At 52.3% G+C, this 26,961-nt stretch overlaps 1 protein-coding gene across 2 annotated transcripts in view; it reads right to left on the bottom strand.

Annotated features, from left to right (window-relative positions):
- Nucleotides 1-18,322, bottom strand: part of MLLT1 (MLLT1 super elongation complex subunit) — a 64,815-nt gene extending 46,493 nt beyond the window's left edge. For both annotated transcript variants that reach the window (XM_070464857.1, XM_070464858.1), the window contains exons 1-3: nucleotides 18,022-18,322; nucleotides 8,364-8,544; nucleotides 2,604-2,686 (exon numbers count right to left, since the gene is read on the bottom strand). In XM_070464857.1, coding sequence (XP_070320958.1) covers nucleotides 2,604-2,686; nucleotides 8,364-8,544; nucleotides 18,022-18,033 — 276 coding nt within the window. In that variant the 5' untranslated portion in view covers nucleotides 18,034-18,322. The remainder of the gene's footprint in view (nucleotides 1-2,603; nucleotides 2,687-8,363; nucleotides 8,545-18,021) is intronic.
- Nucleotides 18,323-26,961: the final 8,639 nt, after the last annotated feature.

The raw sequence follows: 26,961 nt of genomic DNA, 5'->3' as shown, positions 1-26,961 counted from the left end.
GAACATCCTGCCAACAGGTCAAACAGAATGTGGCCTCAGATAAGTGCTAGTGCCAAACACCACGGAACCCAGAATTCCACTGTTCCCCAGCAGGTGCCATGGCCAGGGGCAGATGCAGCCAGAATGCCTCAGGCTCACACAAAAAAACGTCCTGCGTCTGAGAGAGAGCCCTCCCGTCACCTTCCTTCATCTCTGGGGCCTCAACTCCTGGGGCCTAAGGCCGTAGGGACTGCCTGCTCCGTTCACCCCGCGTGCCCAGGCTGACCCTGCAGTGACACCAGCGATGAAGCACTCACTCCGTGCTGGGACCAGACCACATGCCCGCCCTTCCGTCTCTCCTAATCTTCCCAACAGCCGGAGAAGCAGACACGACTGAAATCTATCTTGTAGACAGAGAGACGGGTCCAGAGAAGTGGCTTGTCCACAGCTGCTCCTCATTGCTCAGCACAGCAATGATCAGCTCACCTAACTGATGACTGAACGGTGAGGAGGGCTTAACTCCAATGGCAGCTCTTGCCTACGTGGGTGGGGTGGGGGTGGGAGAAGCCACTAGCAGGTCCTCCCCAGATGGCCCTACATCACGCACATCCCACATCTGCAGCAGCTGCTTCTGCCGTAAACCCGCCCTTGCTTTTCCACACTTGTCTGGGCTCTACTAACCTCCAAAGGGACCCACATTTAGACAACACTTGTAGAAGCAAGCAAACAGCAGAATTCACGAATGGCCATCATTCCTGGGTCACATCTGTTTTGCGTACGTGTATGTGAACACAAGCTCTGCCAGTCCAAGTGAGCCCCCATGATCACGGTGCAGCCCAGCCCATGTTACTGGGTGTCTAGGTGCTCCCGCACGCAGGCTGGGGATGTGACCGCCCTCTGGGGCCTGGCCAAGTACTCAGTAATAAGCATCACCCAGCAGAGCGCGAGGTGCACCCAATGGGACTTGTGACCCACATCCCAGTCCCTCCCCAGGTGGTCTCACAGTGCAGGGCTGCCCACTACAGCCCTAAGGGCAAAGCCACCACCGGGAGCAGAGGATTCTAGTCATGGGACACAGGGCACAGGAGAGCACCTAGCACTCATCTCGAGAACGGGCTCACAGCTCCACGCCGGCCCCAGTGCCCAGCGCTGCAGATATCCATGCACGTTGCTTTCTCCAGATGCACTTACTCTATCTCCCTAGCCATCCAGAGGGGTTCTGATCAGCATTTCATTTGCACAGCCTCCCCGTGGGGCAGGAGGGCTGGACACATACCTGCCAGGGACTCACCCCAGCCCTGGCCCTCCTCCACACTCCCCAAGTGACAGGAGGCCTCCCGGGGTCTGGCTCCCTAAGCCACGGGGTGCCAACGCCCCTGGGGGCACAGTGCCCCTCCTGTGCCTGTGCAGACAGGTTGGGCTCTCCTCTCATCAGCGGCCAGTCACCTTGACGCCCAGAAAATCAGGGTGACCTGCAGCCCCACCATCAAATCCCATACCCACTGAAATGTTCCTCAGTGCACCCGAGCTCTGCCCCTGACACCAGGGATTCTCAGAGGAAGCGGCTTGTCAAGTGAGCGGTGGCACCCACGGGCCCCCCAGGATGTCATCCCCCCTGAGAGGTGGCAGAGCTGCCCACAGCCAGTCCAGCTGCATGCACGGAGAAGCATCCAGCCAGTAGGCATTCAGAGTCAGGTAAAGTCACCACTGCCGGCTGGCCATACCTGTGAGAAGCAACAGAGGCTCACGGCCAGGCAGACAGTGGTTAAATGCTGGGTACTGGGCTTCAGAAAAAAAGCTCTGGTCTGAACTGTGTCCCCAGTTTCTACGCTGACTCCACGCCCCTCGTGATGGTGCTGGGGACACAAGGATGGAGCCCTCGGAATGGGATTAGTGCTTCCACAGACTGCTCGCGCTTCCCCACGGGAGGGCACAGCAAGAGGAGTATGTGACCTGGAGCACGGCCCTTCCCTGACCATGCTGGCGCCTAGTCCTGGACCTCCAGCTGCTGGAAAGCTAAGCAAACAACTTCTGGTGTTTCTGAGCCGCCCTGTCTGTGACATTGTGTTATCACAGCCTGAACACTGAGATGATTTCTATTTTTTTCCACTTTAAGCACATAGAGAATACTACAGAGAGAACACCCTCCTGCGATCCTACCACCCGGATTACCTTTACCATCTTTCACACATATGATTCCTTTTTTCTATAAATACCATACACACAACTTGCTTTTCTCATTCACCAATGCTTAAAGCTCTCTCCCCCAAGGCCGTCAACAGTTCCAGTTCAAAAGATGCACAAGCACCTCCAACCAAAAGCCTACGTTGAACGTCCAGGTACCTTCCAGATCTTCCCCTCTCCTCCCACAGTGACCGTCCAAGGACTCCGGCCTCACCCCAGCATGTGACGGCTGAGCCAGGGACCCTGCCACTTCTAGCATGACTGACGGGGCCATGGCTTGCTGCTCCCCAACTTGCCAGCTCCCCAGTCGACCGCCACGGAGAGACGGTTGTGACTCTACCGCGGGCGCCTGACATGGAGTCTCCATTACATGTATCACCATCCACCCTGCAGCGCGTGCGCTGCTGGTCCCCTCACCTCACCACTCCCCAGGACCCTACCTTGTTCTTGAAGTACACCTCGATGGGCATGATGAAGCCAGCATACCCCGACTCCTCCACCTTGTAGGGGGGCTCCTTGCATACTGAAAAGAAACAGATGACGTGCCATCAGCTCCTGGCAGCAGGAAGCACATGCATTCTGCCTCCTCTCTGGGCCCAGTGGGCGCTGCAGGAGGCTGACTCCCCAGGAGCGGAGATCCCAGGCCTGGGCCACATCAGAGGGGTCACAGGGGAGAGAAGAAGCAGAGCAGGAGAAAGGGGACCCCCGCCACCCTGGGGTGGGAGAGTGTGCAGGAAGAGGCTGGAGACCAGCTAAGGCAGAGTAGCTGGCACTGGCCACAGGGCGCATGGGTTCAAGACTGAGAGCAGCAAGTGAGGCTTGGCTGAGATGCCAGACCTAGGGAGCCCTGGTCTCCCTGCGGGGCAGGCTCTCTGCTGTGCCCACCTCCTGCCATCACCCATGTGAGCATGTGACTTGGGGCTCTGCTCGGGGCCAGGGACACGGACACTAGCAGATGGAAGTGACCCGGTCTAAGACGGGGCTTGCTGCCTGGGTTCCACTGCAGCACCTAACCACAGCATCCCTAGGGACCACAGCAACCCCAGGGAAGAGGGAGAGAGGGAGGGAGGGAGAGAGAGAACCCAAGAAGAACAGCAGAACAGAGGTAAAACAATCTCCCAATCTCAGTCTCCAGGATGCACTGTCAGTGTTCTGACATGTATGCTATCACTCTGGGAGTAATGGGAAAACACTGCTCTCCTGCTTTTAGGAAAAACAGAAGAGTACAGATCCACCCCTCATGTCTTCCACCCCACCTTCTCCCGTGGCAACCAAGAGGTAGGAAAACCCTGCCACCTGTTAACACCTTACACACGTGTGTCTGGACTGTAACTCTTAAAAGAGCCACAAATGGCTGGAACATAATGACAGGCCAGCACCTTGCACGTGGCTGGCACCTGGGGTATGAGACTTGCTCAGCTGGCCTGACTTCCCACCAGGGCCGAGGGGGCAGTCATGACCTGGCCATAGGACCCACCGAAGCAGAGCCTCCTGGGGGCACCAGTGGCCAAGTCCTCAGCTGAGCACCAGGAGCACTGTCACCTGACCTCGGGGCATGAATGTGAGTCATTACTGCCACCAAATGCTACATTCATTCATTATCCACGTCTGTGGTGTCGGGTGCCCAGATGGTGACAGAAGCCAAGGTCCCCAGGAGGGAGCAGGTCACCTTCAGTGGGACAGTCAGCCCACCCGGAAGTGACAGAGTCAGGGACAGTCAGCCCACCCGGAAGTCAGGAGTTGCCCTGCCCAGGGGACAACAGGCAGGGGACTCTGTGGGGGTGACCTCAGGCCCAATCCCTATTCCAACAGGTCTCCTGCTCTTTGGTCATCCTCTGTGGGTGCTGGCTGGGCACATCACATACAGCCCACCCCAGACCACTTTCTCATTCCCTCAGAAACCTGCACCGCCTGGCATCTCACAGCTCAAGATCCAGGCTGTCCCGTGCTCCCCCAAGGCCACCTTAGCTCCTCCCAAAGAACATGGGAAAAGGAAAGAAAAAAAACAAAGTCAATGAGTCAATTCAGCTCAACAAATGAAAACAAGGTACTTTCAAAAATGAAAATTAGAGAGTAAGAAAGGGCTCTTAGACATTACAAATACAGTATTTACAATGGTTTAATTCAACAGAAAGACCAGAAAATAAAGTCTAAGGAATTTCCCAGAATGTAGGGAAAAGAAAAAAAATTTTTTAAGAAAGGTGAGAGGTGCAAAAGCAACCCTGTGGATTAAACACATGTCAAAAGCAGCTAATATTCATAAAGCACCTACTGTGTGCCAGGCAGTATTCCCAGAATCTTATACCATCAACTCTCAACAACACTGTGAGCCAAATGCATTTGTTCCCATTTTACAGATGAGAAAACTTAAACATAGAGAATTTACATAACAAGCATTCTAGAAAGAGAAAACAGAAATTAAACAGATGGAAATAAATTGTCAGAGAAATAGAAGAGAACCTTCCAGAGCTAAAATGAAGGGCACCAAATATCCAACATGATGAACAAATGAACCAAAAAAGATTCAATATGATAAACAAACAAACCAAAAAAGTCCCGAGAAAGGTCATAAAAACCATCTTAAGTCCTTCTAGAGAGAAAACAAAAACACTAAAAAACACATCACTTGCAACAGAACGAGAAACCAATAGCATCAGATTCCTCAGAAGATGACAAAGCAACACGTTCAAAGCTCTGAGTGACAGTCATTCTTTAACCGGAACATTATACCCAGCTCAACTACCACTCAAGCGTGGGGCCAGAACAGGGCACTCTAGATACACTAAGACTTTATTCCCTACACACCTTTCTTCAGAAATTGCTTCAGTGATTAGTCTCTTAGGAAACTTCTTGACAAATTACTCCAGTAAAACAGGAAAATGAACCAAAACACAGGGTGTCAGGTGAATCCCTGAGGAGAAAAGTAAAGTAAATCCCAGTGTGATGGCTAATGAGGTGGTCTGGAGAGGAGCCAGTTCTAATTAGAAGAGGAAGAGGCTGGAATGAAATATCCAGAGGAAGCGGGGAGTCTCCACTGAATAAATGAAATGATGGGGGTATGGAGAAAAAGGCAAAGCACCTCTGATGAAAAAGACAAATGCAGGGATGGGGAGGAAGAAGCAAAAAGTATTCACAAAGCCACAGGCCAAATATGAAGCCAAGTAAATGGGGCCAAATTTCTCTTTTCTTTTTTGGCTGAGCTGGATCTTTGCTGCAGCATGCGGGCTTTTCTCCAGCTGTGCACTCAGGGCCTCTGCGGTTGTGGCACACGGCCTCTCCAGTTGCTGCATGCGTGCCTAACTGCCCCATGGCATGTGGGATCTTAAGCTTCCCTGGTGGGTCAGCAGTAAAGAATTTGCCTGCAGTGCAGGAGATGTGAGAGACATGGGTTCGATCCCTGGGTTGGGAGGATCCCTGAGAGAAGGAACTGGCATCCCACTCCAGTATTCTTGCCTGGAAAATCCCATGGACAGAGGAGCCTGGCAGGTTACAGTCTATGGGGTTGCAAAGAGTCAGAAAGGACTTAGCAAATAATTAACAACAATGTGAGACCTTAGTTCCCAAATCAAGGATCAAACCCACGTCCCCTGTACTGGCAGGTGAATTCTTAACCCTTGGACCAGCAGGGAAGTCCCAAAACGGGGCCAAATTTTAAGCAAGGATGACCAAAAAGATCCCATCTGACCTTGGCGTGACCTTGAGCATTCTCCTTGGGGCAAGTGACTCAGAGTTCAGAGAGAACCAGCCTGATGGTGGAGGGCATCAATACAGTCAGTGACCCTCACAGTTACCGACTTCTAGACTTACTCTCTAACCTGGAGTGGAACAACCTTAACCAAGTTGAGTATAGCTCCCAGCAGGGGCATAAGGGTCAAGGAAGACAGGCTGCTCCTGCCCTTCTCTTCCTAAGTGGAAAGTCAGGAGACCCTGGCCAAAGCCGACAGCTTTGGAGAACCCATCCTTTCAGCCCCAGGGATACAGCAGCAAACTGTGGCCAAATGCAAACCCCTCGCTTGGTGGGGATGTGAGAGGGCAAAGCTTAGGAAATAGTCTGAGCTTTCATGTTAGAAAGTTAAACAAATTTTTTTAAAGTGAAAAATCTAGAAATAAGAAGTAAATTCACTTCTACCACTTTAAAGTGGTAAGGAAGGGACACAACCCAGAAAGGACTAGAAGGCTGCCCCTGGGGTGGGACCACCATGATGAGTTGGGAGGTGGAGATGCCCACCAGGTACATCCCTGCTGGGTCTCTGTGGGGTGTATACTCTGACTTAAAAGATACTTTTTAAGCACATAAAGTATAACTTCAGAGGCTGGAGTCCTGTAAGGAATTCACTGGCTGCTTCACCTTATGTTTTTCCCTGATCACTAAACAAATGGCAAACAGGCATCTGCCATCTAATTCAGGTGATGCAGGGTGGCTCAGTGGTAAAGAATCCACCTGCCAATGCAGAAGACATGGGTTCGATTCCTGGGTCGGGAAGATCCCCTGGAGAAGGAAACGGCAACCCACTCCAGTCGTCTTGCCTGGGAAACCCCATGGACGGAGGAGCCTGGGGGGCTACAGTCCATGGGGCTGCAGAGTGTCAGTCACCACTTAAGTGACACAACCACTACTACCACATGATGCAGCTGCCCTCTACACAGAGGCTGCACCAATAGGCTTTGCAAACAAGGACAGTTTAGCTACTCAACTCTGACTGCAAACTGCCTCTGCAAAACAGTATGCTTCACCCAAAACCCATTTTTCAGACACTGGGAGCTTGGAGAATGTGCCCCTTCCACGTGACCACAAACAGGTGACTAGGCCTCTTGGGACCTCAGTTTCCACACTGAGACATGGAAGGGAATCCTGGGCACCACCACCCCTGCCAACGTCAGAGTCTCTGCGAGTGGATGGGAATCACCACTGGGAAAGAAGGGGACTGGACGGGAGAGGGAAAGCAGGCACCCGGCCAGAAGGAGACAACCCGGCTTCTGCTATTTCATGGCACAGTCAGTGACCAAGCGCCAATCGAAACAGGCAGACCCTGCCCACGGTGCACAGACCCCTGCTTTAAAGCTCGGGCAGCTTATTGAGACCCCTGAGCCTGCTTCCCCTTCTGTAAAAGAGGGCCGTGGGGCAAAGAAAAAGAGCTCATGGGCACAACTCATCTGATAAGTGGCATGCAGTGTTATTATTGTTACCCGGTGCTTTACATCATTGTTACTACTACTACCAGGTGCTTCCCAAGTATCTGCTGTTATCAGGACTCCGATCTGCTCTCTCCAAGAGGCTGAGAGAGGGAAGAAGGAAGAGAAGTGAAAAGTCAGGAAGGAGAAATGAAGGAAAGGAAGAGCTGAAAGCTGATGGAAGAATCCAGAAGGAAGAACAATGGCCACTAACTATGCCGCTAGGAATCTGGAGCTGCTGTTCCCCCAGAACCAGGAGTTTCTACTTCTGTGACACACGCCCCCTCCTGGCTGGACAGTCAGACACTTGCCGGCTCTGGACCAGGCCCCAGCAGGTCCCAGGACAGGCTCCATACTCTCACCCCGTGAAGCCTCACCCTGAACCCCCTGCCCCACCCCCCGCAGCCCGGCAACAGCTCTCCCTGCCCTAAAGCCCTCCTGGAGCAGAGTCTTTTGTTCCTTTATCAACACATCCATTCGAGGCCTACTTATGGGACCCCTGTGACACGCTGGGCTTCATGCAGGGTGCCAAATGGTGACGCGGCAGACGGGCCCGACCCCACGGAGCTCCCCGACTCCCCCTCAAAGTCTCCAGGAAGTGGCCTCTGACCCGGCAGCCTGGACAAGTTTCTCTGCCTTCAGGCACAGGACAGCCTGAGGGGGAAACGAGGAGGAGGCAGGGGCCAGACGCCTGCCTTTTCTGGTCCAGCCCCACACGTCAGGGGCTCTGGAAAGGGCATCTCTCCTCTGCCGACAAGGGCCCAGTGAGCAACTTCCTGCTTACTCATGGGGTGGTCATACACCACCCTGCCCACCCTCCAAACCGGGCCACATACTCTGGAAGCTCCTCAGAGCCGGAGCCTCGATAATGACACAAGACACCCGTCACCACCTCTGCTGGGCTTTCCTGACAACCAAGTTCACAGCTGAGGGGGAAGTGGGGGGTGGGGGGGCGCACCCATGCGGGGGCAGAGCAGCGCTGGCCAAGGAGTTCAGGCTGGCTGCTCCCCAGGGAGGGGGGCACTCACCCCGCTTGGGCTTGGGGAAGCTGTCGTGCAGCCGGAAGACCACCTTCTCCACGAAGTGCTGGATCTCGCACTGCTCGGGGCCGCGGACGAACACCATCCAGTCATGCGTGAACCCCTCCGTGGTGGGCTTCTTGCGCAGCTGGGCGCGGTGTCCCAGCTCTAACTTGACCTGGACAGTGCACTGCGGGGAGAGAGGCAGGCGCAGGGTCAGCGCAGAGCCCAGGGCCCTGGGATGTGGGCCGCCCCCTCCATCCATCCCCCACCCTACCCCAGGTGGCATACAGAGCCCAAAAGTGAAGGGACTCGGGAGGCTCCAATTACAGGGGGTGGGGAGCACGTGTTTGCTCTACATGCTTTCTCTCCCCAGCAAGCCCACCCGGGGTCCTGCATCTCCACCCCAGTCACCCCAGGACCCAGGCACCTGCAGCCTCCTCTCCCCCAGGCTCTGCACAGCTGGCTGGCTCCTCTCACTGAGGTCTCAGCTTGACAGCTGCTTCCTCAGGGAAGCCTTCCCTGACCACCCAGTCTGAAAGCACCCACTCCCACCCCCACAGCTCTTCAGACCACGTGGTCCTCTCAGCACCCTCCACCATCAGAAACCACTTGCTAGTGGCTTGCCTGGTCTGCTCTTAGGTTGGCAGCCTGTCTGGGGCAGTAACCCTCACCAAGATCTCCTGAAAAAAGAACAGTGTGACCCGAGAGGGAGGGGCTGGTGCCAGGACCAGAGGGTACCAAGATCCACTGATGCTCAAGCCCCTTGCATAAAAAGGCTTAGCACTTACAAGTGACCTACGGACATCCTCCTACAGACTTTACATCATCTCTGGGTTACTTATAATACCTCGTACAACACAGATGCTATGCAAACAGTTGTAAATACAGGTAAGTGCTATGTCAACAGTGCCAGGGTCCAGCAAAATTCAAGTTTTACTTTTTGGCACCTTCTGTAACTTTTTTCCCCAAATATTTTCGCTTCACAACTGACTGAAAACATGGATGCGGAACACACCAACCTGAAGGGTGGGCTGTACCTCACTCTACAAGTGAGGCAACCAAGGCTCTGAGACTGAGCCTTGAGAGATGGCTCATGAGAGATGGCTCTGCTATATGGAGATTCAGGCCAGTGTGTGTGGGTCACCCGAGGGCCACTCTGCCATCCTGACCAACCCACACCAGTCCTTGATTAAAGCCCTGTTGTCATCCATCATCCCATAGAGTGCCTCCGGAGAACAGAGACCCTGAGGGTCACCTGAGTCACCCACACCAATGATGGTTTGCAGTGAGAATGGGGGGGGGGGGGCGGCGGCAAGAACAAAGCTACCTGGGACAGGTGCAGGTGGACCATGGCCTAGGCAGCCAGACTCCCCTCCTTGCACACGTGTTGGCCCCTCCCCCCTAAGTGAGCAGCCCCCACACTTCACAAATTCTGGAGCGCCCATGGGGACCCACTGCACACACCCCTCTGGCCTGGAAAACCCTCCCCAAACTTCGTTCACACAGAGCCTGACACCCAGTATCAAAATCAAGAACATTACAAAGAAGGCGGAGGCCAAGTGGACACTTGCTTCTAAGTGCCAAGATAACCAAGGGCACGTGGGCCGCCAGATCCCACACATCCTGGAGACTCCCCCGCCAGGCTCGCCAGCCGGGGCCTGGACCAGAAGCCTCTCTCTGCATCCTCCGCCCTCTTTCCACTACCAGACCCCGAGCATCCCCAGGGGCCACAGCCCCTCTGGTGCCTGCCTCTTTTACCCATTTAGATCCCGCCACCAACATCCTCCTGCTCTTCCCCTCCTCCTCCGCCTGCTCAGTCACTGCCTGGGACACAGGGCTCACCCTTTGCAGTCTGAGTCAAGTCCATAAGCCTCAGCACACCTCCTGCCTGCGTTTCCCCAAGTCTGGGATGCTCCTAATTCACCACGTTTTCATCTGACTCAGAGAGAGGATGCTGCAGAGCTGTGCACGCGCACATACCTGCACTCACTCACAAGCAGCCGCTGCTAAGCTCTGGACACACCTTAGGGGCTGTGAACCAAGGATGCACGGGGAACACACACACCCTGCTTCCCCATTCTGTCAGGCACCAGCCATCCCCAAACCCACTGGGCATGTGTGCTCCTTCCTGGCTGTGAGCCCACATCCGGGGAGCCCTCACTCACTTCTTTGCAGACTGAACTTACACTCATCCCTGAAGCCCTGGCTCAGGGCTGCTCTCTCCAGAGCCCTATCTGATCGGTCCCCACACTGGAAACCAAGCAGGCCCTGGTCTCCACGACCGTCCGCAAACAGCCCGCACCTTGGTGTGCTTCACCCCGACCCTGCCCCTGAGCACCCTCTGCTGTCTCCAGTTACCCTCTATCCTGGAACCACACTGCTCGAGGTGTCAACCACACAGGATTAAACTAGAGAGGCTTCCTAAATCAGGGAGTTCTAAGCGGCACATTCTGGGGGGAAGGGCCAAGGTGACAGTTGAGTATAGGGTGGTCTCCACGTGCGGAATGGTGGGAGGCTGTGGGTGCTCAGTGAGCTGTAAAAATGGCAGGAGCCCCTCCCCTGCTGGCAGGACCACAGCCCTGGGGCGCTGCTCGGAAACAGAGCAGAGAGACCCCCCCTGCAGGGCAGGCCCACTGGTAGGAGGGGTGGGGATCCAGATGGAGTATTTCAATTTAACACAAGAGAAGCGATCGCCAGCTACACACAGGTGATGGAGTCAGGGAAACAGCACTGAGTGAGAAGTACCCTGGGCAACTGTGTATGGTCTGGGCTGAAGGCAGACTAGGACAGACAGACCACAAGCCTGCTGGGAGGCAGCTGGAAGGAGTGGCTAGAAGAGGAGCTTGAAACAAGGTAGCTGGGAGGACCTGCGGGTGGATGGAGGAAAGACAGGAGACCCTGGGCAGCTGGGAGGCTGTGATGCCCGTGGAGCCAGGCCCAGCAGAGCAGTGGCGGGGGGATGGGGACATTCGAAGGGAAATACCCCACCAAAAGCTGGAGGAAAGGACTGGACGCTGGATAAACAAGTCATGCTCAAATCAGCCACAAGCTTCTATTCGCAGAGCACTGCTTATGGGCAACGTTCAAGATAAACATCCCGATGATGTTTACATGGTCCCAAGTAGGCCATAATCACCCCCCACACCCTATACTGACTGTGTAACATACTCTGCTTCACACACCCTATACACAAGTGTGTAACACACTCCACGTTTCTCTCCAACCTGTTCTAACGCTGAGGAGTCAGGAGACAATCCCTGAACTGTGGGCAAGGTTCCAGGTGGGAAGCCAGATCATGATGACAAGACCCTGGGAACAGCTTCTGGTACTTTAGAATTAAATCCCAGGTCTGCTGTTCACTTGGCTGGAGATCCACAACCCTGCTCCCACCTCGACCGCCCGCCTGGCATGTCTCATCACGTGGGGTTCCCACCCAGGGCACACCAGCAGGCAGCCAAGCCGTGATTGTGAAAGAAGGGAAGACCACAGCTCCATGCGAGGGGGAAGATGGGAGTGCCAGAAAGTCGCGCCACAGGCCAAAGTAAACAGGGAGGTTCTGAAGCGCAGTGGGTAATCTTTGCTGCCGACAGGCCATGCCCAAAGCCCTGCCTGGGCCCAGGCAGCATCTCTGCCCTCGGGGGCTGGCGCCAGCTCAGCCTCAACAACCCGAGACCCCAGGGGCCGACGACCATGCCATGCACCGCTGCACCCAGGAGAGGGGATCTCCTTCAAGTGCTGGAATCTTCTGAGAAGTAAAGATGGTGGAATCACACAGATCTGGGGACACGATATGAGGGGAAAAAACACTGAATCAGTGAGACGCTCAGGCTACGCTGAAGCAGAGGCAGGCTAAGCTAAGCCCCCGCCAGCTACTCCAGCTCGGCGAGTCTCAGTGATTTATTACCTGCTCTGCCCCTCCCTCCCAACTCCACCTGGGCTCCTTCCCCGTTCAACAGAACCAAGCAACCGAAGCAGACCCTCAGCCTCTGCTCCAGGAAGGGTGTCCGCTGGAGAGGTTCGCTGCCACCGGGTTAACAAGCCTGTGCTGCCCCAAATGATGCCTCTCACCTGCCACTCGGCTGCTGGGAGATGGCAGAGCCTGCGAGGGCGGGCCTCGGTCACTGCCTTGGTTCAGCATCTCATCTGGGGGTTACTTCACCACCCCCTCCTCCAACAAAAGCCCAGAACAAAGGGGCACATTCCAACCCTGTCCCGGAAGGGGTTAACTATTCTACCTCTGGGAAAACCTCCCTAAAACCTGAGTGGAAGGAGGGCTCCCAGGGCCATCTGGGGACAGTTAAGCTTGGGCTGAGGGCCTCCGCCGGGCGCTACCCTCACTCCAGGCCAACTGGCAGTAGGCACTTGGAACCCCACGGCCAGAATCCCAAGTCCTGCAAAGCAGGCCAACGGCTCGGCTGGCCCAGATCCCTCCAGGTGTGGACCGGGAGGCCTTGCCAGCCTGGGGCCCACAGTTCCTCTCGCCTCGCAGCCCTTGCTCCCCCAGATCCTTCCTGAAGCCCTCAAACCCAGAACCCAGCCAGCCACCCAGCCCCAAAAGGCAGGTCTTCGACACCGAGTGTCTGTAAGATTTCCCCGGCTCTTCTGGTGGGAATTCTCTTCAGCAGACACCCTTCGCTCTGGGAATTCGCACTTTACCAAGTGGCCTAGTTATGCCTGAAGTCTGGCGGCTGCTGTGAAATCCCTCGGATGCACAATCTCCTCCCCTCCCAGGGGAAGGAATCACTGAGGGACCCCTCATTGGCCTGAAATGATTCTGCCAAGTCTGACGGGACCCAGCAGGGTCACTGGCCATGTGGTCCACACACAGCCACAGAGGGGGATGGGAGGGGGCGGGGTACCGGCCTCACGGAACCATAGCCACACAAATCCAAAGAAAGTGCTCTTCACACAACTTTCTCCTTGGGGGCCCTGCGGGGGCTCCTGGAGCAGCTACTGAACCAGAGCTGGCTCCAGCTGTCCCTTCCTCTGTGTCAATCCTCTCAGGCAGGGACCACTGCCCAGAGGTGGGGACTTCTCACAAAAGCCACAGGAGGGCCTGGGCCTCTGACCACTGGCCCACAGAGGGCTGGTGGCCGCCCCTGCACCCTCTTCTGGTTCTGACCAGCCTCAGTCCTGGGGCACAAGGTTAAGGACAAAGTGACAAGAAAGGACTCAATGAATGTGTCTCGGGACACTAAGGATAAGCAAGCAGACCACTATTATGCGTGCTAAGTTACTTCAGTCGTGTCGGACTCTTTGCAATCCTATGGACTATAGCCCACCAGGCTCCTCTGTCCAAAGGATTCTCCAGGCAAGAATACTGGAGTGGGTTGCCATGCCCTTCTCCAGGGGGATCTTCCCGGCTGACCCAGGGATCGAACCCGTATCTCTTATATCACCTGCATTGGAGGCAATTCGTTATCACTAGGGCCACCTGTGCAGACCATGGGGATAAGCAAATACACCCATGATCCTCAGGGTTGTCAGGGGGCTGAGCAGCCTGACCTCCAGCAGCCCAGCAGGGAGGCCTGGTACCAGATATATTAATACTTTAAATCTGTAGGGAACGCCCACTGACATGCAGATAATATGCTGGTTGACCCCAAAGTTCTCCAGGGAACAGTCTTGGGAGATTCTGAACATGAACAACCAGATGAAGGCATCTATTCCAGGGCCGGTGGACCTGGTAACAAAGGGAGTGGTTCCTAGCCCCTTTTATTAAGCTGACAGTTGGTAAAGCTAAGTGCAAAACTTCACATTACAAACTGTGGGGGACATGAAGGGGAGTTGTGAGGCTCTGGCCCCTGCTCTCAAGCGCGTTACAACACAGCTTTAAAGGCTGGCAGGCCAATCTGCCGGGTGACAGCTTCAGAGCCGGGTTGGGAAGGACTCTTGCACCCTCTCGTTAGCACTCTGCCAGGTCCCGAGGTTCTCTGGAAAAGGTCTGGCAAAACAGTGAGAGATCCCCAAGCACGTCCCCAGCCTTGACTCTTCCTCTGTAACACGGGCCGTCCTCCATCGTGAGAAACACACCTCCCATCCAGAGCAGCAGAGCATGGTCACAGAAAGCTGTTCCCAAGTCCAGGCTTAGCAAACAAAGCGTCATCGAGCGTCAGTTCAACCTGTGGTTCAGTGGGTCAGCTGCCCACTTCGGCAGCCAGGTCTGACATTTCTGCAAAGGGAGGAACCCCTGGGCCTTTGGGGAGCAAAACCCCCAGACACTGACACCACTTCTAGCTCCCTAAGCAGCCCCCGGTCCCCCAGCAAACTTTCCCACCTTTTCAGCATCTGCTCAGTCTATAGTCAGGCCCATTCCTTGCCCACCATCTTTGTAGATCATATGCCTGCTAGCCAGGACCCCTAAGTAAGCAAAGACCTGCCCCCCAAAATACATCACCACGTTCCTCTAAAAAAATACACATCCTGAGATTTCCCTGGTGGCCAGTAGTTAAGACTCTGCACTCTCACTGCAGGAGGCACAAGTCTGATCTCTGGTCAGGGAACTAAGATGGACTTCCCAGGTGATGAGGTGGTAAAGAATCTGCCTGCCAATGCAGGGGATGCAAGATACGGGTTTAATCCCTGTGTTGAGAAGATCTCCTAGAGGAGGAAATGGCTACCCACTCCAGTATTCTTGCCTGGACGACCCCAAGGACAGAGGAGCCTGACGGGCTGCAGTCCATAGGGTCGTAAGAGTCGGACACGACTTACCCACCGAGCACGCAGGCACAGGGCACTGAGATCCCAAGAGCTGCACAGCCCAAAAGGAAAACCCACCATCACATCCCGAAGGAAACAGATGAGCAATGACAGACTAGAGGTTGGAGGGATCAGACAGTTGGGTGTACGGTCAGGGCAAAGGGAACTGGAATGACTTTTCTCTGGGAGCCCAGAGCCAAATGCAGAACCCCCTCTTTTCTCAGCTGGGTCAGAAAGTTCTAGAGAACACACCAGGAAGGCCAAGAGAACCAAAACCTCCCGAAGCGAGAGGCCTGGGGGAGAGACCCACTGTTCCTTATCACACTGAGGCCTTCACAGGTGTGGGGCGTCCCAGGGGAGGCAGAGAAGGCCGGCTCTGCTGGATTCAAAGGGTCCCGACCCCACCCCACCCCCCAGATCCCGTACCTGAAGTCCTCCTGGACGGCTTACAGCTGGCTCACCCACTCAGATCGATAAGGGACACCATTCTCTCCTGCCTCCCCTGGGGCCGTGAGGAAGGGACAGGGCTCAGAGCTGGGGCCTCTCCCTCCCACATTTGCATGAGAACACAGCCCAGACGAAGAACTGGACTGGGGTGGCATGCACCTTCCTCTGGGGCCAGTTTCACTTGCACTTGCATGCGCAAAGATCCTGAGCAGCGCTGTCCAGTGGAACCTCCTGCCATGGAGGAAAGGGCACCTCTTCACACTGCCCAACAAGGCGGCTGGAACCTCAGGAGTGGTGGTTCCTGAACACCTAAGACACGGCTCATGCAACGGAAGAACCGACTTTTTCACTCTGGTTCAAGTTTGAATCACAATTGCCAGCAACTGTCACACCAGACAATGGTGGGATGGCACTCTTTGGTCCAGGCGGCTCACCTGCCCCCAGAGCAGGACTGTTGTCTCCCTGCATTGCCAGCCCAGAACGCTGCCCTGTCTCACTCACAGAGACAACCACAGCTTGCCAGGCCCCACCCCCCCCATCACAAGGTGAATGGACGCCCATGGGCCTGAAATGTCTCCCTGGGGGCCCAGTGGGGTAAGGGGCAGAAGTCCTGCTCTGCACCTGCGGGTTGTCCAGCAAGACTTTCCCAGGGTCCAGCTGCCTTAACAGTGGACACTGAAGGTCTATTTTGTTTTCTAACTCAATAAAGATCGGAGGCCTCGAGCTCGGTCCCTTCAAGGGAAATGAACTCACCCCACCCTGCAGAAATCCCCATTCAGCTGTCATAAACTATGCCTCACCTCTTGAGAGAAAGGTACAGCATCAAGGCTGAAGTGAAATTGCAGTGAGAGGGTGCCCCAAGCACAGGACTCAGTGATTCTGGGCCACCAGGCGGCCAGGATGGGCAGGGGGGCATGCCTCCTGCACCCCCACCCCTGAAACCCAACTGCCACACAGCGCCTCACCAGCCAGAGCCGCCTGAGTGGCGCCGGCAGCCAGGGACGCCCCAACCTGCCCTCACTAAAAGCGGGGAATTCAGCTTCCACCCCCACAGCCCCACACCGCCTTTCCTGGCCTCGCGCCCCGGGAAGCCAGGGGCAGCAGATGAGGGTGAAGAGAGAGTTGATCCTATGTAGGGAGCTGCAATGGTCCCTGGCTTGAGTTTACTGAAACTGACTCTGGGTTGCCAGACCAAAGGGAGAGGGTCCGTGGGGAGTCTGGGGGGCTGGGGAACACCCTGGGTTTGCAGCAAGTCTCTGGGTGGAGGCTCCAAGATGCTGGGGAAGGCAGGGAACATGGGGGTATACAGGGGCTGGGCGGAGGACAGTGGGTCAAAGTCACAGCACCAGACTAGGGGATGTTGGAAGGAAGTGGGTGACCATGAACATCAGGAAAGAGACAAGGGGATCTCTGCAAGGAGGATAGCTGTGATTCCAGGAACCAGATTTAGCTCTGGATTGGGGGGCTGGAGGGCAATGTGGGGCAGCATCAGGGTCACAGGGGCAAAGAGGGCCCAAAGTGAGGGGAGTGAGGCATCTGGTATGTGAAGGGTGTGGGGGCTCCAGATCAGAGCAGAAATGGTCCCTGGATCTGGTCAAAGAGGGTCTGAAGGTGAAGAAACAGCCCTTTGGGTCCCTGGAACCCGAAGGAGAGTGATCAGAGCAGAGGGGGCTGAGGAAGCCGGCCCAGATCCGAAACGAAGGATGTTCAAGGTAGGCCGGGGTCCTGGTGAGAAAAGGCCTGGGACCTCGCCAGCGTTTGAGAAGAGGGCTGAGGCTCAGCTGGGGCTGAGGCAGGGGCAGGATTAGAGGGGAGAGAGGTTAGGCTGGGCCTGGGTTCAAAGGAGGAGGCTGAAGACCAGGAGTTCCAGGGGGACTCAACCCCCAGCAAAGGTTTAATGTGGAGAACAGACAGAGTGTGAGGGGAAGCAGGGCCAAGGGGCCAGAGCAGGCAGGAGACACCAACTGCCCTGGATTCAGAGAGGAAAGGGGGTACAGCTCGGATCAAAGGACTCTAAAGGGACCCCGGGGATGGCTGTGGAGAGTCATGATTGGGCCAGAGTCCGGAGGGATGTCCCGGGGGGCTCTGGGTCGGACTGGGGTCGCAAGGAGAGTCCCAAAGTAATTCAGGCCAGCCTGGGGTCCCGAGGAGAGTCCCAGAGGGTCTGGGTTGTAGTGGGGTCACAAGACGTGTCCCACGGGGATCTGGGCCGGACCGGGGATGCGAGAGCCATCCCAGGGGGCTCTGGGCAGCGAGGGACCGAGATTCCAAGGGGAGTCTGAGGCGTTGTAACCCGGCGGGGGTCGCGAATGGGGGAGGGGCGCCCCCGCCCCACATAAAGGCCCGGGAGAGCGGTGGGCGCGCACAAAGCGGGGCGGGCGGGCGCCGAGCCGGAGCGGAGAGGCCGGGACCGAGGAGGGCCGGGCCGGGCGGGCGGGTAAGGGAGGGAAGGAGGGAGGGAGAGAGGGGGCCCGGCGGGCGGCGCGGGCTGCGCTGGGGCGGCGCGGCCGTTCCTCACCTGATTGTCCATGGCTGGCGCCCCGCCCCGCCCCCGGGCCCCGCGTCGCTCGCCGCCGCAGCCGCCGCTCAGCGCCGCCCCGCCGCCCTCATTGTCTGTCAGGCGCCGCCGCCGCCGCTCCCGGCCGCCCGCCCGCCCGCCAGCCCCGCGGAACCGGAAACCGCCGCCAGCCCGGGTCGCGCACCGACCGCGGGCCCCCGCCACCGACTCGGGCCAGCCGCCCGGACTGACAGACGTCTGGGCCAATCGACGATACGGGCAGCCACTCGTGGGGTGGGACTTCCGGCCTAGTGGGGGCCTGCCGGGCTGCGGTCCGAGGGACGAAGCCCGCAGCCAATGGGAGGCTCGGACCGGAGGGGCGGGAGGAGGGAGGGAGGGAGGCGCGAGGCTAGCCCAGCAGAAGGGAGCGCGAGGTGTGCGCAGCACGTGGAGGGGGGTGGGGGCGGGACGAGCGTGCCGCGCCTGCGCACTGTAGTCCGCAGGGGGCGCTACCCGTTGGCCTGAGCATCCCTGGGGCCCGAGCCTCCCCGGGCCCGAGCTGAGCTGGCGGTTGGAACGCTGGAGAGGCATCCCCTGGGACATTTTTGTTTCCTAGCCACGTGTTGCTACTGTGTGATGGAATGAGCCCTGGGCTCTGGAACTACAGATTAATTTTACAATCCTGGATCTCTATTATGGTTCACTCCCTTTCTCCCCCGAGGGTCAGTTTGCATCAGTAAAATGGGGACTATCACAGTACCTTTTGATGATAGTTCATGCTAGTCTGAATGATACAAATCTGATACCGGCTACATTGACATAACCAAGACATTCTCAATTTATTCCCGAAAATTATCATGCCAATCCCTCCAAAAACCGATTTTTAATTTACCCATGAATATATACCTTCACTGTGACTTGTAAACTGTGTTTAGATCGGACGTAAACGTATCGCCCCATCTTTTTCATGATCTTGTAAGCCACTTTTCTTGTGGACATTAGGACTTCTGCCTGCGATTTGGGGCCCCTTGTGCAATTATTTTAAATTCCTTCTATAAGATTAAAAATCGGGGTTTTTTGGTTTGTTTGGGTACCCCCCACATTTCTCATTTAAGTGTCAGGCTCAGTGGTAAAAATTTAAAAATCCACCTGCTAATGTAAGGAGACGCAGGAGACGTGTGTTCCCTCCCTGAGTCGGGAAGATACCCTCGGGGAGGAAATGGCTACCCACTCCAGTATTCTTGGCTGAGGAATCCCGTGGACAGAGGAGCCTGGCGGGCTTCAGTCCACAGGGTCGCAAAAAGTCGGAGGCAACTGAGCATGCTCGCAAAATATTAATTAGGTTGTGTGGCCGGTGCTTTGCAGTGAAGAAAAACGTCGGAAAATCAGTTACTTTGGAATTAAAAGAAGCCCAGACAAGAATTGCTAAGAGTCAGTGTCATAGTACATAGTAACACTATACTTTTAAACCTAGGGCAGGGCCACCTGGGTTTTTTTTTGGGCGGGGGGGGGGGGGGGGGGAGGTTGGAGGTCATACTGAGAAAATAAGCAACAATAATGCTAAACAATGATGCCAACCAATAATAATGTTATTAATAAAAGGAAGACAGAAAAAAAACAACACTGTTTTGAAACCCCTAATGAGCTAATCATTGCAGATGACAGTCGACCATTAACTGAAAAGTCCGTGGGAGACTGGAGAATATAACATCATGTCCACCATGACCTCTTGACAGATTGCCTGCTAGATGCAGAGGGAAAAAATTGATGTTCCCATGGAAGCATCATATTGTTGCCAGCTTAGTTCGGTGACCACTTTTAGCAGCAGAGCAGTGGGATAAACAGATGACGAACTCCTGCTAGGGTGCAGTGGGTGGTACACCACACCAAAAAAGAAGTTATTCTTGCCCCAAATATTTAATTTGAATCATACCTTTAGTTCCAGTTTACAAAGGAAACACGCAGGGTAGGTGATCATGGGAGGTGACACCATGAGAAGAAATCAGGCAAGGAATTTCCCTGGTGGTCCAGTGGTTAAGACTCCAGGCTTTCACTGCAGTGGGGTGTGAGTTCAACCCCTGGTTGGGGGTACTAATGTCCCCAGATGTCACACATGGTGCAGTGAAAAAAATAGAAAACAAAGGAAGAAGCAGCAGCAATCGAACAAATTCAAAAGGTGAAACTCTCAACAGTCTGGGAGAAAAGACTTGAGAACCATTCAGAGTTCAAAGAGGTGGTGTCACAACCAAATGCAATGTAAGGTCCTTCATTGGATCTTAGCTTTGAACAAACCAGCTGTGTCACTGGGGAAATTTGAACTTGAATTGGATTATATTTCAACTTGTAATTGGTTAGGTGTGATCATGGAATTACAGTTGTGTAGAAAAATTCTTTACTTTTAAAAGCTGCACAGGGCTAAAATGCCACCAGGCTAATTGCCTTTAAAACACATTAATTTAAAAACTAAAAAAAATTTAAAAAAATTAAAACTAGATGAAAATATGGCAGATGTTAAGAACTGTTCGATCTAAGTGATGGGCATATAGGATTTCGTCAAACCGATCTCTATACTTTTCTGTATATGGGAAGCTTATATAATGAAAAGTAAATATGTTGGGACCTCCCTGGTGGTCTAGTGGTTAAGAGTCACCTTCCAATGTAGGGGACACAAGTTTGATCATTTGTTGGGGGAACTAAGATCCCATATGCTGAGGAGCAACTTAAAGCCCTTGTGCCACAAGCCCGTGCTCAGAAACAAGTGAAACCAGTGCAACAAGAACCCCATGCACTGCAATTAGAGGGTAGCCCCCACTCACCACAACTAGAGAAAGCCCACTTGAAGCAACAATGACCCACAGCAGGCAAAATTAATTAATTAATTCAAAGTTAGAATAGTAAAGTAACTTCAAAATGTAAAGATGTTGAATTCCCTGCTGGTCCAGTAGTTAGAATTTCAAGCTCTCACTGCCAAGGGCCTGTATTCAATCCCTGGTACAGGAATTAGATCCCACAAGTTGCACAGCCCAGTCAAGTGTGGTCAAAAAAAAAAAGCATCCATTGCCTAAAACTGAACAACTGTTTTCCTTCCTTGAGGAGGTAAGCAGAGCGCTGCTCCATTTTCTCATTAGTATGGCCGTATCCTGGCCAACGCCTGCTGTATACAAGCTCCAGAGGATGAATTTTAAACTCATTTAATCATCGCAATATGAAGAGGTAGGTGTCGTTGCCCCCATTTTACAGGAAAGGAAACCGGAGCTCAGATGAGGTTATTGCATTGTCCAATGTCCCATGTCCAGTATATGCCAGAGCCAGGGACCCACGGAGAGTCCAGAGCTACATATCTGCCACCTGTGTCTTAGTGCCTGCTTAGTAGGCGGGCACTACCAGCAGCCTCCCCGACGAGAGCATCTCTACATGTTTCCTGAGTAAGGAAATCAAAGAAGACTTCCTGGTAGGGAGGGAGTAGGATTGAGATTGAAACTTGAATGGCATTGAAGGTGAACACTTGATTTCTTTCAGAGGAGGGTACGATGTTTAGATATTGGTACAAGCTGCTGAAGCCGAACCTCCAATACTTTGGCCACCTGATGCAAAGAGCTGAAGCACTGGAAAAGACCCTGATGCTGGGAAAGATTGCAGGCAAAAGGAGAAGAGGACAGCAGAGGATGAGATGGTTAGATAGCATCATCAACTCAATGGACATGAATTTGAGCAAACTCCAGGAGATAGTGGAGGACAGAGGAGCCTGGTGTGCTACAGTTCAAGTGGTCACAAAAAGTCAGACACAAACTTAGCGAATCAGCAACAACAACAAAGTTAGAAGTTGGCATTGTACACAAAGTTGCTCTGGTTGTCATCTGCCGTATAAAAAACCACCCTAAACTGAGTGACTTGGAACAACACTAAGCATTTATTGTTGGGACCCAGTCACCTTTAGAGATTTTGGTTTCATTCATTTGAAGTAAGAAAGGGCCAGGTCGCCCATCCCCCCTTTTGGAAATTCAGCTGGGGATTCTCTTGTGCAGACTGGGTCAAGAATTACTGAGTTGCAGTTAATAACACTTCTGTTGTTATTGTATCTAATTTTTGTGATTATTTTTGATCTGTGACAAAGGACTTCTGAAGTGACACATTGTTTCCTCTCTACATCAGTGTGCCTGAATGGAGTAGATTTAAAGAAAAACTTAAAGCAAATAGTAATTTGAGCAGAATGCATGATTGATAACCCAATGGCGCAGTGAATCAAGAATCCACTTGCAATGTAGGAGACACAGGAGACTCACGTTTGATCCCTTGGTCAGGAAGATCCCCTGGAGAAGGGCATGGCAACCCATTTCAGTATTCTTGCCTGAAATATCCCATGGACAGAGGAGCCTGGCGGGCTACAGTCCATAGGGTCACAGAGATTCAGATACAACTGAGAAACTACAAATGCGTGCATGATTGACACACATTATCCAGATGTTACAAGCATCTGCAATTTGGGCAAGGCTTGGCAGAAACGGCTTATCTCTGCCCCTCATGATGTGAACTCACTAAGGCTGAATGAAGAACCTCTCCAACACAACTCATTCATCATGCCAGGAAGATGGTGCCAGCTGTTGGTTCTTCTCCACGTGGGCTCCTGCACATGGTGGCTTGGGATTCTTCGCAGCATGGTCGTGGCTGGGTCCCAAGAGTGGGTATCCCCCCCAAAATAACAGACAGCTGCATTGCCTTGCATGAACTAGCCTCAGAAGTCACATGGAGTCACTTCCGCCATACTCTAAGCCCACCCACATTCAAAGGCTCCTTCATGGGACTTCCCTGGTGGTCCAGTGGCTAAGGCTCCACGCTCCCAATGCAGGGGGCCCAGGTTCAATCCCTGGTCAGGAAACTAGATCCTATTGCTGCAACAAAAGAATTTGCATGCCACAACTAAAGATCCCACATGCTGCAACGAAGATCAAAATATCCCATGTGCTGCAAGTAAGACCTGGTGTAGCCAAATAAATAAAAATAAGTGCTTAAAAAAAAAAACTTTAAAAAGGACTCCATAGAGGAGCGTAAAGATTATGGGTATAGTCCAGAGGGTTGGAAAGAGACACGACTGAAGTGACTTAGTACTTAGCACTTAGCACTCGGATAGTTGACTTACAATATTAGTTTCAGATGTATAACATAATGATTCAATATTTTTATAGATTATACTCCATATAAGATTATGATAAAATATTGGCTATATTCTCTGTGCTATATATTACATCCTTGTAACTTTTTTTTACATCTAGTAAAAAAGCAACAATGCTTGTATCTCTTAATCCCCTTCACCTATTTTGGCTCTCCTCACCTTTCTTCTGGTAACCACCAGTTTTTTATCTGTATCTCTGCCCTCTTCCAACATGTCTTTAAAATCAGCTGGGTAAACAACAAGCTCCTATTGTATAGTACAGAGAACTGTATACAATATCTTGTGATAAGCCATAATGGAAAACAATTTTTAAAAGAATGTATATATATATATATATATATATATATATATATGTATGTATGTATGTTAACCTGAATCATTTTTATATAGCAAAAATTAATACATTATAAATCACCTATATTTCAATTAAAATTTTTAAAAAATCAGCTGGAGATTCTATGTGCAGACTGGGCTAAGAATCACTGAGCTTAAGTTAATAATTTTTTGTTGTTACTGTATCTAGTTTTATGGTTATTTTGTATCTGTGACAAGTGACTTTTGAAAGTGACACAATGTTTCCTATTCAAATACATCAGTGTGAGCAAAGGGAGTAGATCTAAAGAAACAAAAGCAGATTGCAATTTGAGCACTTGGCAGAATGCATGAAAGATACATGTCATTCAAATTTGTTACAAAGAGTGAAATTGAAGCAGGACTCCCACAGGTAGAATGTAACATTTTGGAAGTAGTGAGTTCAGCTGTCTGTAACTGAACTGCTGTATTAGGTCTCTATCGCCCTCTAGTGTTCCAGTTTACTTGCACCCAAAGGGAGCGCATGGTATTAATTACACTTCCTTTCACCTTGTAGGTGCTTCAGCCCTCCCAGACTTTTTTTGGAGCCCTCTTCTGGCCTCCTGACCAGAGACCAACTACTGCAGAATGTTTCCTGTACCTCTCAGTTTCCTGCCAGCCACAAATGTACACACAGCCATTCACAGCAATGCTGAATAAGACCAAGCTGGAGCAGAGTCCAATGGGGATGTCGGAGACCCACCCCAGATTAATTTCAAATCAGAGCAGACCTTAAATGTCATACCGAGGCACTTGGCCCTTATCCCATAGGCAATGGGGAGCCATGAATGGTTTTGGGTGTGTGCGTTAGTCACTTAGTCGTGTCTGACTCTTTGAGACCCCATGAACTCTAGCCTGCCAGGCTCCTCTGTCCATGGGATTCTCCAGGCAAGAATACTGGAGTGGGTTGCTACTTCCTTCTTCAGGGGATCTTCCTGAACCGGGGATCAAACCCAGGCCTCCTGCATTGCAGGCAGATTCTTTACCATCTGAGCTATAGAGAAGTCCCATGAATGGTTTTGGAGCAGACCCAAACTATGTGCCACAAGGCATTTCCCCAGAAAAGGGTGCTACCCTGGACATTTGCAATGTTTTCTCTCTTAGCATCATTCTCCTTTAAAACATATATATTTATTTACTTCTTGGCTGCACTGGGTCCTCACTGCCAAGCACTGGCTTTCTCTAGTTGCAGTAAGTGGGGGCTACTCTTCATTGCAGGGTGTGGGCTTCTCATTGTGGCGGCTTCTCTTCTTGCAGAGCTCAGGCTGTAGGTGCCTGGGCTTTGATAGTTGCAGCACATGGGCTCAGAAGTTGCAGCTCCCAGGTTCAAGAGCACAGGTTCAGCAGTTGTGGTGCACAGACTTAGTTGCTCCATGGCATATGCAGTCTTCCCAGACCAGGGATCGAACCTGTGTCTCCTGCATTGGCGGGCGAACCCAACCACTTGACCACCAGGGAAGCCCCTCTCCTTTTTATTTCTCCCTGGCAACAGTCCTCGATCCGAGGGCTCCCCCTGGGGGCCGATATGAACGTGTGTGTTTTAAATGGCAGCCCCTCTGGAGGATGCCAGCTCATGATAGGCACGGGCTTAACACTGGACTTCAACTCATACTTGTTCCCTCTTCCCCCCAGATCAGTCATAGTCAGATTGAGGCTCCCCTCCCTCTGCAGAGGAATCACGTACCCAAGTCTGGCTAATCAAACAGCTGCCTCCTTCTGGCTACTGGAATTGATTGGGGGGAGGGAGGACATGACCTAACACCAGCCAAGACCAACTCTGGGAGCTTTATTAAATTTTAACTGAGGTGAAATTTACCTAACCTAAAACTAATCAGAAACTATACTTAAGTGTACAATTCAAAAGCAACTAGAGCCTTACCAGTGTTGTGTAACCATCGCCTCTATCTAGTTTTCCAAGACATATTCTTCACCCCAAAAGGAAACCCTACACCAATGAGCACTCACTCCCCATTTCCTCCTCTCAGCCCCTGTGTGCATGTGTCCTAAGTCACTTCAGTCATGTCCAACTCTGTGTGACCCCATAGACTGGAGCCTGTCAGGCTCTTCTGTCCATGGCATTCTCCAGGCAAGAATACTGGAGTGGGTTGCCATGCCTTCCTCTAGGGGATCTTCCCGACCCAGGGATTGAATCTGAGTCTCATGTCTCCTGCATTAGCAGGCAGGTTCTTTACCACGAGTGTCACCTGGGATGCCCTCTCTCAGCCCCTGACAACCATTAATCTGATTGACTTTTTTCCCTTGTGGATTTATCTGTTCTAGACATTTCACAACATGAAATCATAGACTATGTGCCCATTGGTGTCTGGCTTTTCACCGAGTGTAATATTTTCAAGTTTCATCCATATTGTATCACGTGTCAGTGCTTCATTCCTTTTTAAGGCAGAATGATATTCCATTGTATGGATATACCACTTTTGTTTATTCATTGATTAACATTTTGGTTATTTCCACCTTTTGGCTCTTATCAATAGTGCTGTAATGCTATTTACAATATCTAGAACATGGAAGCGACCCAGAGGTCTATCAACAGATGAATGGATAAAGTTGTGGTACATATATACAAGGGAGTATTACTCAGCCATAAAAAGGGATGAATTTTAGTCAGTTCTAGTGAGGTGAGTGAACCTAGAGCCTGTTATACAGTGTGAAGTAAGTCAAAAGGAGAAATACATACTGTATATTAATGCATGTATATTGGATCTAGCAAGATGGTACTGATGAACCCATTTGCAGGGCAAAATAGAGACACAGACATAGAGAACAGACGTGTGGACACAGTGGGGGAAGGAGAGGGTGGGACAAATTGAGAGAGTAGTGTGGAAACATATACATTACAATATGTAAACTAGCTAACTGGTGGCAAGCTTCTGCATAACACAGGGGCTAAACTTGATGCACTGTAACATCCTGGAGGAGTGAGATAGGGTTGGGGTGGGAGGGTTCAGAAGGGAGGGGACACATGCATACTTATGACTGATTCAAGTTGCTGTACGGCAGAAACCAATACAACATGGTAAAGGAATTATCTCCCAGCTAAATTCTTAAAAGAGAATAATATATATAAATAATATCTATAACTGAATTAATTGCTATACAGCAGAAATTGACAAAACATTATAAATCAACTATACTTGAATAAAATTAATTTTTTAAAAAGAAAAAATGGTGCTGCAATGAACATTTCTGTACAAATATTTCTTTGAATACCTGTTTTCAGTTCTTTGGTCTATATGCCTAGCAGTGGAATTGCTGGATCACATGGTGACTCTGTTTAACTTGTTAAGGAACTGATAAACTCTTTCCCACTGCTGTGGTATGATTCTACATTCCTACAAGCAACCCACAAGGGTTCCAATTTCTCCATGTTCTCATCAGCACTTACCTCCTGGCTTAAAAAAAAAAAAGTATGGCCAACTGAG

This window comes from Odocoileus virginianus, chromosome 3 (genome assembly GCF_023699985.2).
Source record: "Odocoileus virginianus isolate 20LAN1187 ecotype Illinois chromosome 3, Ovbor_1.2, whole genome shotgun sequence".
Classification (NCBI taxonomy): Eukaryota; Metazoa; Chordata; class Mammalia; order Artiodactyla; family Cervidae; genus Odocoileus; species Odocoileus virginianus.
This window is presented reverse-complemented; position numbering and strand designations above follow the sequence as displayed.